The following is a 16,709-nucleotide window of genomic DNA, read 5'->3' as shown; positions in this document are numbered from 1 at the left end:
GTTCTTTGGTCTGAACTGGGCTTAAGGTGCAGATTTTTCAAAACTCCGGTTACTGTGTATCTATCTGAACATGTTAACAATGACATAATTTCCTCAATGCGCGCATGCATATTGTTGCTTTGTGTAATGAGCATACAACAGAAACAACAACATCACTGGCCGACTACCAGTTTTCTAAAGTTTTGTTAGCAATGCTTTGTCTAATGTCTACATTACACTTAAACCTAGGTTTGTTGTGCCACTCCATGGATGAACTGAGGCCCAATGCTTTTGCTCCACCAAGTCATCCAGAAGCAGTGGTTATGGATCAGGCCGGTCGAACCAGCAGATTGTGGGACAGTTTCCAGAGTGGGATTGTTGTCAATGAGGACTAGAGAGAAAACTTAAGCATGTCCGGAGCATCACTCGTGTTCCATTATCCTTAAATTGAACAGTAATCAGCAGCTATGAGATCTCTAGTAGGTGTTTTGAAGAAGGTAACATTAGCCTGTGAACTCTGCTACCTTTGTGACGGGGGGATACTGCTGAAGACAGCTACCTTATTTTTGCTTTCTAGAGTGGTAAAGATCATATGGACAGAATTATTTTGCAAAACGCAGGGGAAAAGTATCTGTTTCATAAAATATCTGTATACGTGTACACTGGGCCTGAGACACCAAGTTTGCAACATGTCCAAAACAGACCTTTAGGAACATTTTGCACATGCCAATTATGCACCTTATTCCCAATTCAGGATTTTGTTTAAGTTTTCCATCATTATCATGTTGTGAGCTCAACGACATGTTGAACTACAGAGACCAGAGGGGGAGATTGGAAGAGTCAGCAAATGGGAGGATTATTCCTGGAGTCCATATCCCTTGAGTTCATTGGGCTACACTGGCTAATGTATAACACTGTGGAAAATGGGGGAAAGGGCCAAGTGCAAAAAAGAAACTTGCTCCTCTGTTGAGTGTAGGTGTGCGTTAAGTTGTCAAAAGTTGTTCTTTTCTTAGAAAGCTCACCCTTCTTGCCAGGCCCAGGGCGATGTAGCACTTCTCCCCAGCATCAACGATCTCCACCTCATAGTAGTGGCAGCGGGTGGTGAGTGGCTGGCGGGCCTGGGCCAAACCCACGTCCATGATGCTCTTTCCTTTGCCAACATACTCCAAGAGCTGAAGAAGGGAATACACAGAGGTGAGAGATAGACAGAGGGATTAATATGTAAAGAAACAAACAATGAAAAGGGTCTAATTAAACACAAGCATGTTGAGATACAGACTCACATTCCAACATGAGTTACTGACCAGTAAACTCTAACCATCAGGCTTTTTCACTCCTGGACTGCTTTCCAAAACCAAACCAATAAGCTCTCCCACTTCAGACAACGATTGGCCAAATGTCCAGAGGTTAGTAAATAAACAGGATTTGAACTTCTCTCTAAAGCTCTCCCTTCAGCAGCCACCAAGCAGCATGTTTCTAGGGATGGCAGCGTGTATCAGTCCACCGCTGTGGTCCAGACTAAAATATCTCAAAATCTATGGGCTGCATTGCATTTGAATTTTGTGCAGACATTCGTGGTCTTATGATGAAGCCTACTGACTTTGGTGATCCCAAATTTTGCTCTAGCGCTACCCGACATGTTAAATATCAGTAAAATGGTCTGACAACGATTAGATGGATTGCTATCAAAATTTGATACGGATATTATTAGAGTCAAGAAGCTAAAGCCCACTGACATTTTTTTTCCTCTGGCCTGTGGTTGCTACTGAGTCAGTCAATCTTTTTTATTTTGAGCCAATATTTGTTAACATTTTGGCAAATTTGCAACATTAAAAGCATGCCAAATTAGAAATTCCTGTTTTCAGTGTACCCATGGATGTACAGACACCTACCACTGGATTGATACTGAGAAAAAAAAAAAAAAAGAAAACTATGATTCTAAGGCAAGTACTGAAGTTATAATGTCTATTTTTTTGTATGATTTCTGAGTTTAAAAATGCACAGCAGACTTAATGATATCCTTGGAAAGTGCGAGTCCCACTGAATCTAAAAATGTGTGTATCATTTTGACGCCAACTGAATAGCACAAAAGTGTCTTGTCCCTATGATGACAGGGTTTTTAAGAGAGGCCATTCATTTGTTTTGGCCCCAAAAAGTTTGAAGAAAGGCTTTGCTAAAGCAACATGCTTGTTAATTCCAACTTGTTAGAGGCATTACTGTGCACTTAACACTGAATCAGGACCCTGTTCCTATTGAAATCCAGAGTCCCCACAGATGCATTTATTTGTGGTGGCCCACCACAATATCAACATTCACTGCCACATACCGACTTTCTATTTTTGGAGCTGATGGAGCAGCAGAGCACCAGGCACAGTGAAAGTGACATATAAGAGGTCATTAATTCATATAGAAATAGATAAATTACAACAGTAATCTCATTTTCGTGTAACAATTGTTTTTCCAACTCACTTTAGATGAAACCAGCTGTGCTCCCAGGCAAAATGTGCACCCTGAGGTCTAGGGCTGGGTCTAACCTATGTAATGGCAGCAACAGAAAGTTTGCTGATCCCCCCCCCCCCCCCCCAATCTACCCCATCAGCTATCGCCACATATAGACTTTAATTCTGTGGACACTGAAATCTGCTCACATCTTGATGCTAAGCTTCCTCTTTCTTTTAGCAATGAATGATGATTTAGTGCTATTCTTTTTTAACTGTGCTCAGAAGGATCTATGTCTCCTTCTTCCCTGTCAATTGTCAGTGTGGTTGAGCCATTGCACAGCGCTTTGTTCTCCATGTCTACAACAAACCCTTCATACAATATAACATCTGCTGTAAAGACAACTTTCGACAACACTCGACAATATTGAGCTTATGTGGCAGGCGATTCCAAACTTTTTAACAGAAGTGTGCCCCTGTAAGTTTCTCATTAAACCCAGTTACTGCTGTTATTTAATTTTCTGAACTTCCTTTGTTTAGCTTATTTGGTTAGTCAGGAGACCAGGCCAAAAGGTACGGTAATGATGCAAGTCTTTGTAAGTGGGAAAGTTGAGATGGAGACAAAAGATTGAAGACACAGCAGATCAAGCTTGGGCAGGATCCTCGGCCGTGTTGTTCCAGAGGTGACTTAACCACGCAACCAGCTTTTGCAACTATGTCCTAAGTGAGTGGGCACCATGACAGATTCACGCTTCCAAACCCAGTCAAACCTTCACTGAACCGCCCACAGTGACTCTCCTACAAGTATCAACAGCCATTTGAGATTGCATGTGCAGGACCTGCTGATAAAGCAATTACTTTCAGGTCTATTTTGGTCTTAAGGATCCAAACAGGTGAAGATGGGCGGGTACAGGTGAGTAGGTGGGCAGCTAGGCAACCACAAAGCCTTTAGGCTGAGCAGTGTTTCCATGCCATCTGAGTGCATGTGTTTGTGAATGCGTGAGCATGTGTGCAATGACGAATACGCCCCCAGTTTGAAAGGTTAGCATGACAGACAAGCTGGGGGTGGACAATATTACTTCAGTATTAAGCCTTTGTGTTTGCATTTGTGTGTGTGTGTGTGTGTGTGTGTGTGTGTGTGTGTGTGTGTGTGTGTGTGATTCACTCGCCAGCCACTTGAAGGACACACCTGGTGGGAACAGCTATTCAACATCTACGTCAAAAAAGTCTCTCAATTAAGTTATTACCATTTTCCCTTTCTGTTATTTCCCCTGTTGCTTAGTGATACATCGAACTGAAAATAACTCAGTAATGAAGCTGAGGCGGTCAAAAAGTTTAATTTCACTCTTTTGGCTTGATGGTAGATTAAACTGTTTGCTGAGAACACTATTTATATAGTTTATGTGCAGCTGTAAATGATACAAGCTTGAGTTAAATGCCAACAAAAACAGAAGAGGTGGTTGGAAACGGCACTGTTTTTGTAACTCTGAAAAGTTGCATCATATGTTCATGTTCAGGATCATTATCAGTAACATGTCATATTATTACCACTTTTTATATTTATTTAAGTTGATGTATTAATATTATGTTTATAATTACCCTTTTATTTCATAAGTACATTTGTACATCTGTACATGTGTATATTTCATCTTTCTTTTAAATTTAGCTTTTGATGCACAAGAGGAAATGTTTATGTGTCTAACATGTTGCAGTTGCACTGTAAACTGAGCACATTTTTTTATATAATAAAACAAATCTTTACAAAAACAAATTCCATCAAAAATTCAGCACTGTATCAATGGCAACAACCACTAATGCACTGTTACACGAGCACTGTCTTTTTGTCCATATTAAACAATCAGAAACTTTTTTTTTGGTATTGTTTTATATTGTATTGAACACAGGGTCCAAAACTATCTTTTTCACTTACCAGCCAGGCTGGCTGTTAAGTGAAATTTTTTACCAGCCAGGCAGATATTTTACCAGCCAACCAAATAAAAATTGCTTTTAAGTGTTGTAATTTGCTATCAGTATTATTTAGCATGTCATTTGGTTCTTGTATGCGATTCTCAATTAATATTTTAATAGTGTGCACTAATATTAGTAATAATGTATGCTAAAATATGAATAACTTTCAACAGTTAAGTGTAATATTTGGGTTAATAAATTCTGTAGTATTCTTACTATAGTGCAAAAAGAATCTTTCATTAAGGAATTTTACATGAATCACTGACTTCAGACTCCTTTGGACAGTTGAGACATAAGATTTTAGCTCAACCAGACTGCAACAGCAGGGCCTGCCTTATATAAACATGAATGTCTGACCAGTGGTGGACAAAGTATTCTACGACATGACTTGAGTGAAAGTAAAGATACTCTTAGTCAAATATTACTCCAATACAAGTGAAAGTTGTTCAGTCATTTTTTTTTTTACTTAAGTGAAACTGCACCAACTGATTAACATACAAGTAAAGAACAGTCCCTTCATAAGTAAAGAACAGTCCCTAAAGTGCGGTGAGGTTTGTGGATGGTTACCTGCCACAAAGAAACAAAGAAATGTGAACGGCTCGTTTCTCCTCTGACACAACACATACCTGTGTGCTCGGCTGTTCAGGTATGTTTGGGCAGCGATCGCAGCGCACCAAAATTCTCGCTCGAACCCGTTCACATCAGACGCGCATTTCTCCACACCGGTCGACAAGCAGTTCTGCTCCCAGCTGTTGTCTCCATCACATTTGGGGCTGTTTTTCCATCATGGGTAACTGCCCACTTGACACATTCGCTTGCGGCTCGCGCAGAAAATAGACCAGACGCCGAAACGATCACTACAGTCTGTGTTTGAAGGATATATCCAGGATGTCAAACTGACTCAGTAGCAACAACAGGATAAAAAGACAAAGATAGTTAGAAGCTAAAGCCGAACTATAGGCCACAGATCACAGTGTAAAAGTGAACCACCACATCACTGCTGATCGCCACACAAGACAATGAATATAAAGGGAAACTTTGCTGATATTGAAACAGCTGTGTGGCATCACAGTGTGTGCAGATGAATGGTGTTTGGCTTCACCCACAAACAACGTTCATCTGTGCACAATGTGATGACACACAGCTGGTTGAATATCACAAAGTTTCCCTGCTTCCCTTCACTGGTTCCTGTACAGCAGGGTCAGTCTTTGTTCCATTGTTATAATCATTAAAAAGCAAAAGCAGCATGTGTATACATTCAGTAGGCTATATCTTCAGAAGCTAACTAGCTAACCCTACACTTTTCAGGGTTTGATTTTGGTTTTGGAACAGGGAAGAAATGTGTATCTTTTTCCAACCTCTCCAGGTAACAAGTATAATTAATACACAACGTGCCCCAGGCACAACATTTAGCTCCAAATCCACAAAACCAGCCTGAAAATGAAGGAAATCTGAAAAGACTGCATTAGAGTCAATGGAGCACGGCTGTGTTGTTGTTTGACCCTGGTCTGAGTCGACTCGATGCTACGTTATGATTGGCCAGTCTGTGTCCAGAGGCGGGACTTAGCGAAGGACCTGATGGGTTAAAAGTTTGCATTTCAGCCAATGCATTCAACCTCTCCACACGAATTGTTCACCTGCCATTCAAACGTAATTGGTCAATACTACTTGGAATACAAACAGAAACCACAACGCTGCTGATAGCAAATTCTTCTCCTGTCATTATATGCATGTATATGTGCAGAATCTGTTTATAGAGATTAAGTAAACTTTATCTTTCAGAAATAAAGGGCAGGCAGACGATGTGAGGTGATCACACCACATAAAAATTGGTCCTGGGTTGGAGTTAAAGGGTTATTAAACTCAAGACTTTGTCTACGGTTACGTAATTCTATCAGCTACCAGTTGTCCATCTGGCTGCATTAAATGGCAGAATCATTGTCACAAATGGGCCTTGACCACAGAATATAAACACTGAAAATGCTGATAGACTAAAAGCAAAAGTAATTTTGTTAAACTTTTGTAGTTTGTTTACACCTTCAATGAAAGTTCGCTCTAACTTCTTCCTGTTGTCTCACTGAAAAGTGCTGTTGCTGTGCAGCTTTACACTACATGGATACAAAGGGAACCTCTTCACACTACTGGAAACAAAACTGCTTTTCTCTATACTTCTTCAGTGCTCTGCTGATTAATTGTCCACATGGATATTAGTTACAGCGCATCCAGCATTAGCCTCCACCTTCATATGTACTCTCGAGTCTACTTAACCTGCCGAACTTTCATGCCTGGACAACAACAGACCTTTTGGGAGACGAGGACAGAGTTTCGGTGTGATGAGCATTCAGTCACACCTTTTTTTTGGCTTCTCGCTGCTGAGTAATGGAAGGAGAGAGACGAGAGGGCAGGAAAAAGAGAGACGTAGCCTTGAGCGAAGCATGCCTCACTGAGATAGCTGACAATCTCTCTCTTTCTCTCTCACTCCTATAATTCAGAGTGTTGAGAATGGTAATGGTGGTGTGCAAGGCCATGTTTTGTTGAGCTGCTGCCTGGGAAACAGATGTAACGCCCAGAGAGTGGTCCTGCCAATTTCCTGTCACACCTAATGGGGGAACTTAAAGAAAGGTGAAACTGAAATTAGGAGACCTCTTCTTTATTATGTGGTTCTCACTTGTCAACCGAACTGTGATCTGATTAGACATCACGCAACAGCTGCTGAGTCCATATAACACAGCTACTTAACCTTTATCTTAGACTTTAAATTTCTATTATTTTCATTATATTTTGGAGACGTACCTCTTTGAGTATTTCTAATGTTTTTCACTTGTGGTCCATTTAAGTGTCTTTGATCTCAGTCCTGCATATTTCGTCTTCATTGTTATTCCTTCTCTCATAATAAATCCTTACAATTCATGTGCTTAAAAACTTAAATGTGGACACTGAAATGTGGATGATCTGGGCCAAATGTGCCACTTAAATTTGGAAAATACATGAGCTGGCCTTGTCCTTGTCCAGAGGCTGTGATTCCCCGCTCTAATTCATCTCTTACTTGGGTTGGATGCCCTCCAGTAGCTAAATCTGACTTGTCCATCAGTCACTTTTTTGTGCATAAGGCGAGCAAGATGAATATCCTGATGGACTGAAAACCACCGCCATGATGCCACAGCTGGTTACAGCCACTTTGTCATTGACACTTTTTTAATGGCCTGGCAGCAAACAGGTGATGTTTGTACCTAATACATCCTTTGGTGCTGAACGGCATTAAAATTACTCTACCTAAACCATGCCATGACTTTGTTTATATTGCAGTGAACACATTACATTAGCTTGCTCTTTTGAGTTATAAATCATCTTAACAAACCTACTGCAAGTCACTACAGCTTATTCATTACAAGTTCTGATATTTTGAAACATTGCTTACATGTTCAAACTCAACCTAAACAGCAGGTTCTCAGCTGACACCTCCAGCACCCATTTCATTTTTATGTGTACAAATTTTTGTTATTTTAAAAGGGTGCATCCAAAACAAATCACTCGCTAATTACAAACCTTTAACAACTTTCTTGTTGAAGCATGTAATGCGTCACGTGATATCAAAAGTGCATGCTGTGGGTCTGACCTTGTTTAACTGGGTTAGGAAGTTCAAAGAGACACTTAGTATCAAAAATATGTAAAAATCAAAACAAAACCTGTAATTACCACAGCACACTGTAAGTGAGGTGGAGTAAGGTGAACAAGTATTTACTGTTAGGAAACAAGACGGTATTTGCCTGGATGCATGCAGCGTGCCTTACGGCAACATCCCCACCTGCAGCAACACTGTGTTTAAAATTCTGCAAGATATATATATTATGTTCTGACAGTGATCTGGTATGACACGCTTGCAATAACATTTGAATACTACGCAACCACCACAGTTATTTCACAAAACAACGCCCTACAACAACAGAGACACGCGTAGTCACTCTGCAGGTTTAATCAATCAATCATCCCTCTGAGATTTCCCAAACCTGTGAGAACCATGGAGCCACATTGTTGACCTTCACAACTCATCACTCACTGCCCATGTGGAGCTTTTCATCACCTTTTAATACACTCCATTTATTATCACCATTACCACTGCTGGGAAGATGTTGCCCAAATTAACTTGCGGCTCCAATGCCAGCACATATTGCCACCGGTGATGATTTATTTTGACAAAGTCATAAAAAGTTACAGCTTTACAGGAAGGTTGCCACCTTAAGAAAACATTTTAATCCTGGGGGTGAGAGATAAGTAGCACCAGAGAGAGAATCCCATGAAAAGATGCCAATACATATTGATGTAGAATAATAAATTCACAGTTACTTTATTATGGCAAACTAGTGTTGTATGTTGACACAAGTGCAATATTCAGGGCAATAAGGAAGGTTTTTTATAACAATCCTCTGGGATCCAAGTCAATACTTTTGTCCAGAGACTAAACCGTCATTAAAACTTTCACCTGTTCAAAGTTGCAATTTGCTATCCATGTCTCAAGAGTCCAGATTTACTACGTTCAGTTTAGGACTAGCTGGTACAACATGAAGCCACAGGTTAAATCTGCACCAACACTGAGAGTACTTACCACCAGGTTTACTACGGCAGCAGCTCATGATCAAGCGGCAACCTCCAGGGGTAGAAAATGAAAGCAGCGCAGAAGCGCCAAAAAATGCAGTTCCTCACATGGCCACTTGAGGCTGGCTCCAAAACCAAGTCAGTCCCCATAGACCCGCATTTTAAAAAGCACAACTCAACAGCAGAAATTATAATGTTTCAAAATTCTGCAGTGTTTATTTCTTGAGGTATCATCGCTGCTTTGCTGCTCCATTGCTAGAGACGCCATAGCAACGGCAGCCTTAGACTGAGGAGTATCAAAATCAGTTAACGTTAGTCCACACAGCTCTCCCAAGCTAGCCTGGAGAGCAGGGAGATCATGACGGTCACTGGCCATAAATGTGAGGGCAGCCTTCGCAGCTACTGGGCACCCAGCATCTCCGACCGGGAGAAGTGGAGTAAAATCCTCTCCCCCGCTCCAGAAAACAGCTGCAGTCTGTCTGGTGAACGCCTCTCCTCTGTCAATTAGGGTTGGGTCGGTTCTCGGTAATACCAGTTCGGTATTCCGTCTTGGACCGGGGTTTTTTTTTTTTTTTGAGACCGACCGGACCGCATACGTCATTTTACAGTGGAACGTACACGGAGCAGACTCCACGGACCAGTGTTACACAAAAGACTGCTCGGCATGTATTTTTCACATTGCGAGGATTTTTCAAGGACATTTTTACAGGAAACTACAACACGGAAGTACGCTCGACTATGGAAGCCCGAATGACTGTGGACGTTCCTCGCAGAGTCCGCTCCGCTTATAGTACGCCCAAGTCTGTGAGCACCTGTGTCTGCCTCTTCGCCAAGCGCACAGCGAGCAGGAGAGAGAGGGGGGTGGGGGTGGGGGCGGGGACTGAGCTAGGGGGTGCGAGTGCGCATGCGCAGAGGCGTCTACTGTAGCCTGGAGTTTGTTTAACAGTGACGGGGAGTCGATAATGGCGGACAACTTAGTCTCGAAGAAATCAAAGAATGCGCCACTATGGCAACACTTTGACTTTGAGCCAGACGAAGGAGGCAACCCTTGTTTGCACTGACTGAGTAAGCTAAATCTGCAAATTTATTTGTAAGGAATAAAAGAAACAAAGTGTTACTGTCACTCTGTTGTCCTATGAATGTTTTTTATTTTAAATGAGTCAACTGCGCCCCCAAGTGGCAAAAATCCAGTATTACCGACTTGATGCGGTTTTTCACAAAAACCGGTCCGTTTTTTTGTTTTTTTTTTCTCCCCTCATACCGACCCAACCCTACTGTCAATACACTCTGCCAGCAATTTAATAATATTGATGCCAGATGTAACATTTTAATGTTTTAGTAGTAAGGCATGTTCTAAGCGGTATAATGTATAGTGAGCCGGTGACTGTTGAAAAATAACTCCCGACAGGGGAATGGAATCCCGACGTGCAGCTCAATATACATTATTCCTTACTTAAAGTTATGAATAACTAAGGGCACGGCCACTTTGAGTGACCGGTGGGTGTCATCCGTTGACAAGTCTCTACCACGGCAACAACACCGATTAGGTAATGTAACCATGGCATTAGTCCAGATTGACAGAGTACAGGCATAGCTGTAGATGCAATCCTGGAACCCATCAACTATTATCTGACAACAATAAAACCTCTGGGGGCGAGTGCCAATAACTCAAGCTGATCCAGTGTAGCCAGTCGAAATTTGGGCTAAGACTTGCTCTTTTGTGCTCCAGTCTTTTTGGCTAATCCATCTAATCTATTCAACAGATTCTGCATATGAATGGAGACAATTTTTTCTTAAAAAGTACTAATATAAAAGTGTAATCGTCAGTGTATCAGACTATAGCCGATGGATTCTGATATTGCATTTCAGTCAGTGCTTTCCACCTCTCCACATGGATTGTTCACCCACTGCTCAAACACGATTGGTCAATACTACTCGGACTACAGACAGAAACCAGAACACGTCGGATACCAAAATCTTATTCCGTTCCCAACACATTCTGCATACAGAATCTTCTTAAAGAGATGACCCTAGCTGTCGCTATTTCAGTGTGTTTTCAGCTCATAAACGTTCACTGTAACATTACATTTGCCTAAAAAAAATCTTGTCCAGCGTTTAGATGTAATAAAAGACCCTCTAATGAGTTGGATGTTTAGTTTTTCCAATAAGTACATTTTGTTTTATTGGTTTTAAGTTTTCTGCTGGGATATTAGGCTTTAGCATAAAAGTCAACCACGGTAGACTGCAAATGCACCGTGCTAACCAAGTGTTAGAGCCATTTCAAGCAAGTCCTAGTTTCCTATTATTTTCTGAGTCACTCTAATGCGCCACCTGACCTGGCATCTCGGGAACCTTTAAATAAAGGTAGATGTGCTGAAGTTAATGTATAGCGTGGAAGGGTTACAGTCTTCAACCGCTGTGTTTTTGGTTAATCTTCCTTTTTTATGGTTGGATGAAGTTGTTTAATACCCCATTGATTTGAACTTTGTTTTTGTAAAGACCTATTTATTTGGGGAATGTTTGTTTGGGGATTTTGTATTCATTTTTGAACGCGACAGTCAAGACAGTCAGTTAGCGCCATCTTCGATTCAACATACATACTGCAAATCAGTCAACTCTAAACCAACCGAAACACCTGGATCATCACACAGTGAGTAAAACTAAACCAAACACAGTGAGTTCATCATATTTCCCGTTATGGTGTCTGTGGGCGGCTATTTTTGATCTTATTTGGAAGCTGCAATACCAAGTTAGCAGCTAGCATTAGGGTTAGCCCCACGCTCTCGTGCAAATGCGGTCACTTCCGGCTCAAAGAATCCAAGATAGTGACAGCCAAAATGCCAAACCCAAGGCTTCAAAACAGTAATCCCCAAACCAAGGGATGATGTCACAGTGGCTCCGTCCATTATTTTATACAGTCTATGCCCATGAGGCATTCAGTTCCTGGGACTGCTCTCCAGAAAAACAGTAAGTGCACAAGTAAAGAAGAGATCACTAAGTGCAGATCAGTGGGGAGATTTCTGAAACGAAAAAAGTTCAGGGAAAAAAAGATATTATAATTTTGTGATGCTGAAATAGAAATTAAATGTGCCCCGGGGGGAGGGGTGTTCTTGTAAATAAACAAAAGTTTACATTCAGTGTTACTCGCCAAAGAACATTGTGTGTATTCTTGAGCTCTAAAAAACATGCTGAATGCATTTCCTTCCTCATAAACCATCCGCAAGCCAAGTTTTAAGTACTTTAAATCCAGCTTTGTTGACATTCATATTCACTTGTTAGCAGTCTTCTTCTTCCATGCCTTTGTTGGTACACTGCAGAATATTTTGGCATGTTATTGCCACCTGTAGATCAAGGGCACAGTGTGACACCATTAGTAGGACTTTGTAACGCATCATCTGCCTGCACGCGTGTGAACATGCATGAGATAAAATGGTGATCCATTCATAGCAATAGGTGAAAAACTCCACAGTGAACCTTTCAGCGGTTTAAAGACATTTACTACACAACACCAGCCACCTAGACACTTAGAGCTGACTCATTTTGCACCTGTAACTGACAAAACTGTCCAAGAGATCATCACCAGTCTGAGTTCGTCTACATGCTGCCTCGATATGTTACCCACTAGATTTCTAAAGTCTGTGCTGAGCAGTTTGTTACCACCACTCGCTCACATAGTTAACATGTCACTACAATCTGGAACATTCCCAAAGGCTTTGAAAACTGCGGTCATAAAGCCTCTCCTAAAGAAGAGCAGTCTTGATGCCACAGTAGTGAACAACTACCGGCCATGAGATCCTTTCACAGAGACTAGAGGACTGGGTGGGCATCTCTGGCACTGCCCTAAATTGGTTGAAGTCCTATCTAGAAGACAGGAAGTACTTTGTTGAAATTGGTAACTGTGTCTCAGACCACATGGCCTTGACCTGCGGGGTGCCCCAAGGGTCAATCCTGGGACCCCTTCTGTTCAATCTCTACATGCTGCCTTTAGGCCAGTTAATACAAAGTAATAATGTGTCCTACCACAATTATGCAGACGACACTCAGATCTATGTCTCACTGACAGCAGGTGAATATGGACCAGTGGATTCACTCTGTCACTGCATCCAACAGGTCAGTGTGTGGATGCAAAACAACTTTCTCCAGCTAAATTCAGACAAGACTGACGTCATCGTATTTGGTCCACAGAAACAAAGAGAAAGTGTTAGCAGTCACCTCCAGTCTCTCTCTCTAAAACCTACAAATCAGGCTAGAAATCTCGGGGTAATAATGGACTCAGACTTGAACTTTAACAGCCACATCAAATCAATAACATCAGCAGCTTTTTACCATCTAAAAAACATTGCCAAAATCAAAGGTATAGTGTCTAAACCTGACTTGGAGAGACTTATCCATGCATTTGTCTCTAGTAGGTTAGACCACTGTAACGGCCTGCTCACTGGCCTCTCCAAAAGGGCTGTAAGACAGCTGCAGTACATCCAGAATGCTGCTGCTCGGGTCCTGACCAGAACCAGGAAGTACGAGCACATTAGTCCTGCGCTCAGGTCTCTACGCTGGCTTCCTGTGGCTCAGAGAATAGACTTTAAAGCAGCTCTGCTTGTGTACAAGTCTCTCCACGGCCTAGCACCAAAGTACATCTCTGACATGTTAGTGCCATATGAACCATCTCGGACTCTGAGGACCTCAGGGACCGGCCTCCTGCTGGTGCCCAGAGTCAGGACTAAACATGGGGAATCAGGGTTCCAGTTTTATGCAGCTAAAATCTGGAACAGTCTTTCTGAAGATGTGAGACAGGCCTCTACTCTGACAATGTTCAAATCTAGGCTCAAAACAGCTCTATTTCACTGTGCATATGATGCATATGACTGAAAGCATCTTATCTGCACTCTTCTCTTTTAAAGTTAATTTTATGATGATTATTTATGTTTTTATTTTGTATTGTGATTTTAATGCATTTTCTTGTTCTGTAAAGCGCTTTGAATTACTTTGTGTACGAATTGTGCTCTACAAATAAACTTGCCTTGCCTTGCCTTACCTTACTGCGTTCAGTTTGACTCAACCTGAGAAAAAAGTCTGGTACTCAATAAAATGAGTACAGTATATTCTCAGGTTTGATGAATAACATGCACGACTCCAGGTGCAGAATGAGCCAAGCACAAATTATATTTTCCATGTCCATACAGCCGCGAGGGTCCACATGATGTAAAGTTCTTCATCTGCCACAAGGTTTGATGCACAATGTCCACGCACAGCCCAAAATGTATTTCCATGCAGACTGTACATGTGTATACACAGCTGTCTATGCAGTAAAAAACACAACCCTGTTGGTGTCCACTGTCCATGTCAGTATTGTGGATTAAATCTGGCTGCCAAGTGAAATCATCACAGTGATAGTCCAAATCTCTGTAAAATGACTGGGCCACAAAGCAGCACTTTCTATGTTTGAAAAATGTGTGACATAAAACCAATGGACCACTAATATCACTATGATCATAAATATTTCACATAGCCTAAAAATGTTCAGACACAGGTGTTGGATTCTTTCCAGAGCACATTAAAAAAAAAAGTGAGAACATTCGAACACCACAGAGAAGTGATTATGTTCTCTATTACCCTGTAGGAATATTAGGAACCTGAAGAAGTTTGTGAAACTGAAGAGAATGTTGGAGTTGGGAGAACCGCAGCTGACGTGCACCTCCTCACAAACTACACACTGGGGCAACGGTGGTGATGGAGACACACATCACGGAAAACACAAAAACTGTGACTGGTCCCTTTGTGCTGCCTGTGCTTTGCTACACAACTTTCTGATGCAGGTGGAGATTGTTGAGAGTGACGGCAACATCAAACAAGTTAAGGAAAGCCTCTCAGTACTCATTTTCTGTAACACATATCTAGCAAAGCCCTTACGCTGCAGACCTTCTGTTCATGCAAATGTTGCTCTGCATGAATGAATGAACCCAATCACAGCAATTGCATGCGGTGATGTGCTATTCAGTAATGAGGCAAGGTGAAATGATATAAGTTACCAAATATAACTCTAATTACATACAGGGTTCCCACACATTTTTAACAGTGAATTTTCAAAACTCTCTCCAAGGGGCTGTACACATGCCTTGTTTTTTGCACTTTCAAATTCATTGTTTTCAATGTAGATGTGCGGCAGCCGCGCTCCAACGCCAGACACTGTCACGGCACTATCGCATTTCCAAGCACTTACTTTTTCAGGGTGCAACAGCTGTGTTTTCAGATAAACCGAGTTCAACTTTTGGAATGCAGCAGCGCACACCGCATGTCATGTGACAAGGACCAATCAATCACAGCCAACAGATATCTTTCCCTTCTTCCGTAAATATCAGTCTGTGGTAAACATGGAACAGTTGATCATTTTGGTGCAGGGCTGTCAGAGCTTTACATCTTTCCCACAGACGATAGGCCTACATACTTATAAGCAGCACCTGGAAGATGCGATTTCAGGAAAACAGGCAATACGTTGCTTGTTAAGGTCGCTTAGCAACCTCAGACACAACCTGGTGCTGCACTCTAGAAAGCTGGCTCAAAAAAGGCACAAAAGTACCGCCCAACGCCTGACCTAACATTTTCCAGGTGGTTAATGACCCGGCACGTGCACGGCCCTTAATTTTTCCACGATATTTCACCCCATTTCCATGACATTACTTAAGTAGTTTAAAATGGGTAGGCCTATTAAGCAATATAGCCAAAAAAGATCTTTGTATCCTAGTAGATGCCACTGAAATCTGAAGTGTGTTTGGATTTTAATTTTGACAAGTATGCATGCATTTATTTCTTGTTAAACAAAGCTCTGTTTCCCACTCAAACTGACATTAGTTATCCATCAGCAGTTAGCCATCCAACCAGGCATTTTCCTGTTTCTCTCCTAATGTGGTGTTTCCCTCCCCCAAAAGGGGTGCGGCATTGGCAATGATGCATTGCTGGCTCTGGTCTACGTGTGCTACGTGATACAAGTGATGTTTCAACTGGTCACAAAGCTCAAGGAACTGGGATAACACATCACTGTGCATGTGGATCCTTAACTTCCTGACAGACAGACACCAAGGTGGTGAGAGCGGGCGGACACACTGCTTCCATCCTCATCCTTCACACTGGAGCACCCAGGGCTGCAATTTGAGACCCCTGCTGTATTCCCTGTACGCACATGACTGTGTGGCCACTTCAGACTCCAGCACCATCATCAAGTTTGCTGACGACACAGCTGTGGTGGGCCTGATCACAGATGGCAATGAAAAGGCCTATCACAAATACGTAGAGGACTTGACCCACTGGCCTCAGGAGAACAACCTACTCCTGAACATAAGCAAAACTAAGGAGATGATAGTGGACCTTAGGAGGAAGCAGTTAAGGAACCATGCACCTCCTAATATTGACAGGGCCTCAGTGGACAGGGTGGATAGCTCCAAATTGTACCACATGATACTGTCGATGTTTCAACGGTCACTGCAGCATTAGACTTTAAATTAGTAATACAAGGAATGTATATTGTACAACGTTAGACATGTTTTGGGATATTTATGAACATAACGATTTGTATTCAAAATTTTCTAAACATTCTGTTAATTACAAACCATTTCCAATCCTAGAAAACACTTTCTCTAATCTTATAACAGGAATTTCATGGCCGTGAGAAACCCATATATACGTATGTGTGTAGCCCATCATCACCCGATATCACAATTATTACAAATGTTAACACAG

At 41.8% G+C, this 16,709-nt stretch overlaps 1 protein-coding gene across 2 annotated transcripts in view; it reads right to left on the bottom strand.

Moving 5' to 3' along the window:
* The window catches only part of spryd3 (SPRY domain containing 3), an 82,691-nt gene that overhangs the window by 41,773 nt on the left and 24,209 nt on the right, over positions 1–16,709 (bottom strand). For both annotated transcript variants that reach the window (XM_049580199.1, XM_049580200.1), the window contains exon 7: positions 1,002–1,151. In XM_049580199.1, coding sequence (XP_049436156.1) covers positions 1,002–1,151 — 150 coding nt within the window. The remainder of the gene's footprint in view (positions 1–1,001; positions 1,152–16,709) is intronic.

This window comes from Epinephelus fuscoguttatus, linkage group LG7, assembly GCF_011397635.1.
Source record: "Epinephelus fuscoguttatus linkage group LG7, E.fuscoguttatus.final_Chr_v1".
In the NCBI taxonomy this organism is placed as follows: Eukaryota; Metazoa; Chordata; class Actinopteri; order Perciformes; family Serranidae; genus Epinephelus; species Epinephelus fuscoguttatus.
The sequence above is the reverse complement of the archived record's forward strand: the minus strand, read 5'-3'. Positions and strand labels throughout refer to the sequence as shown.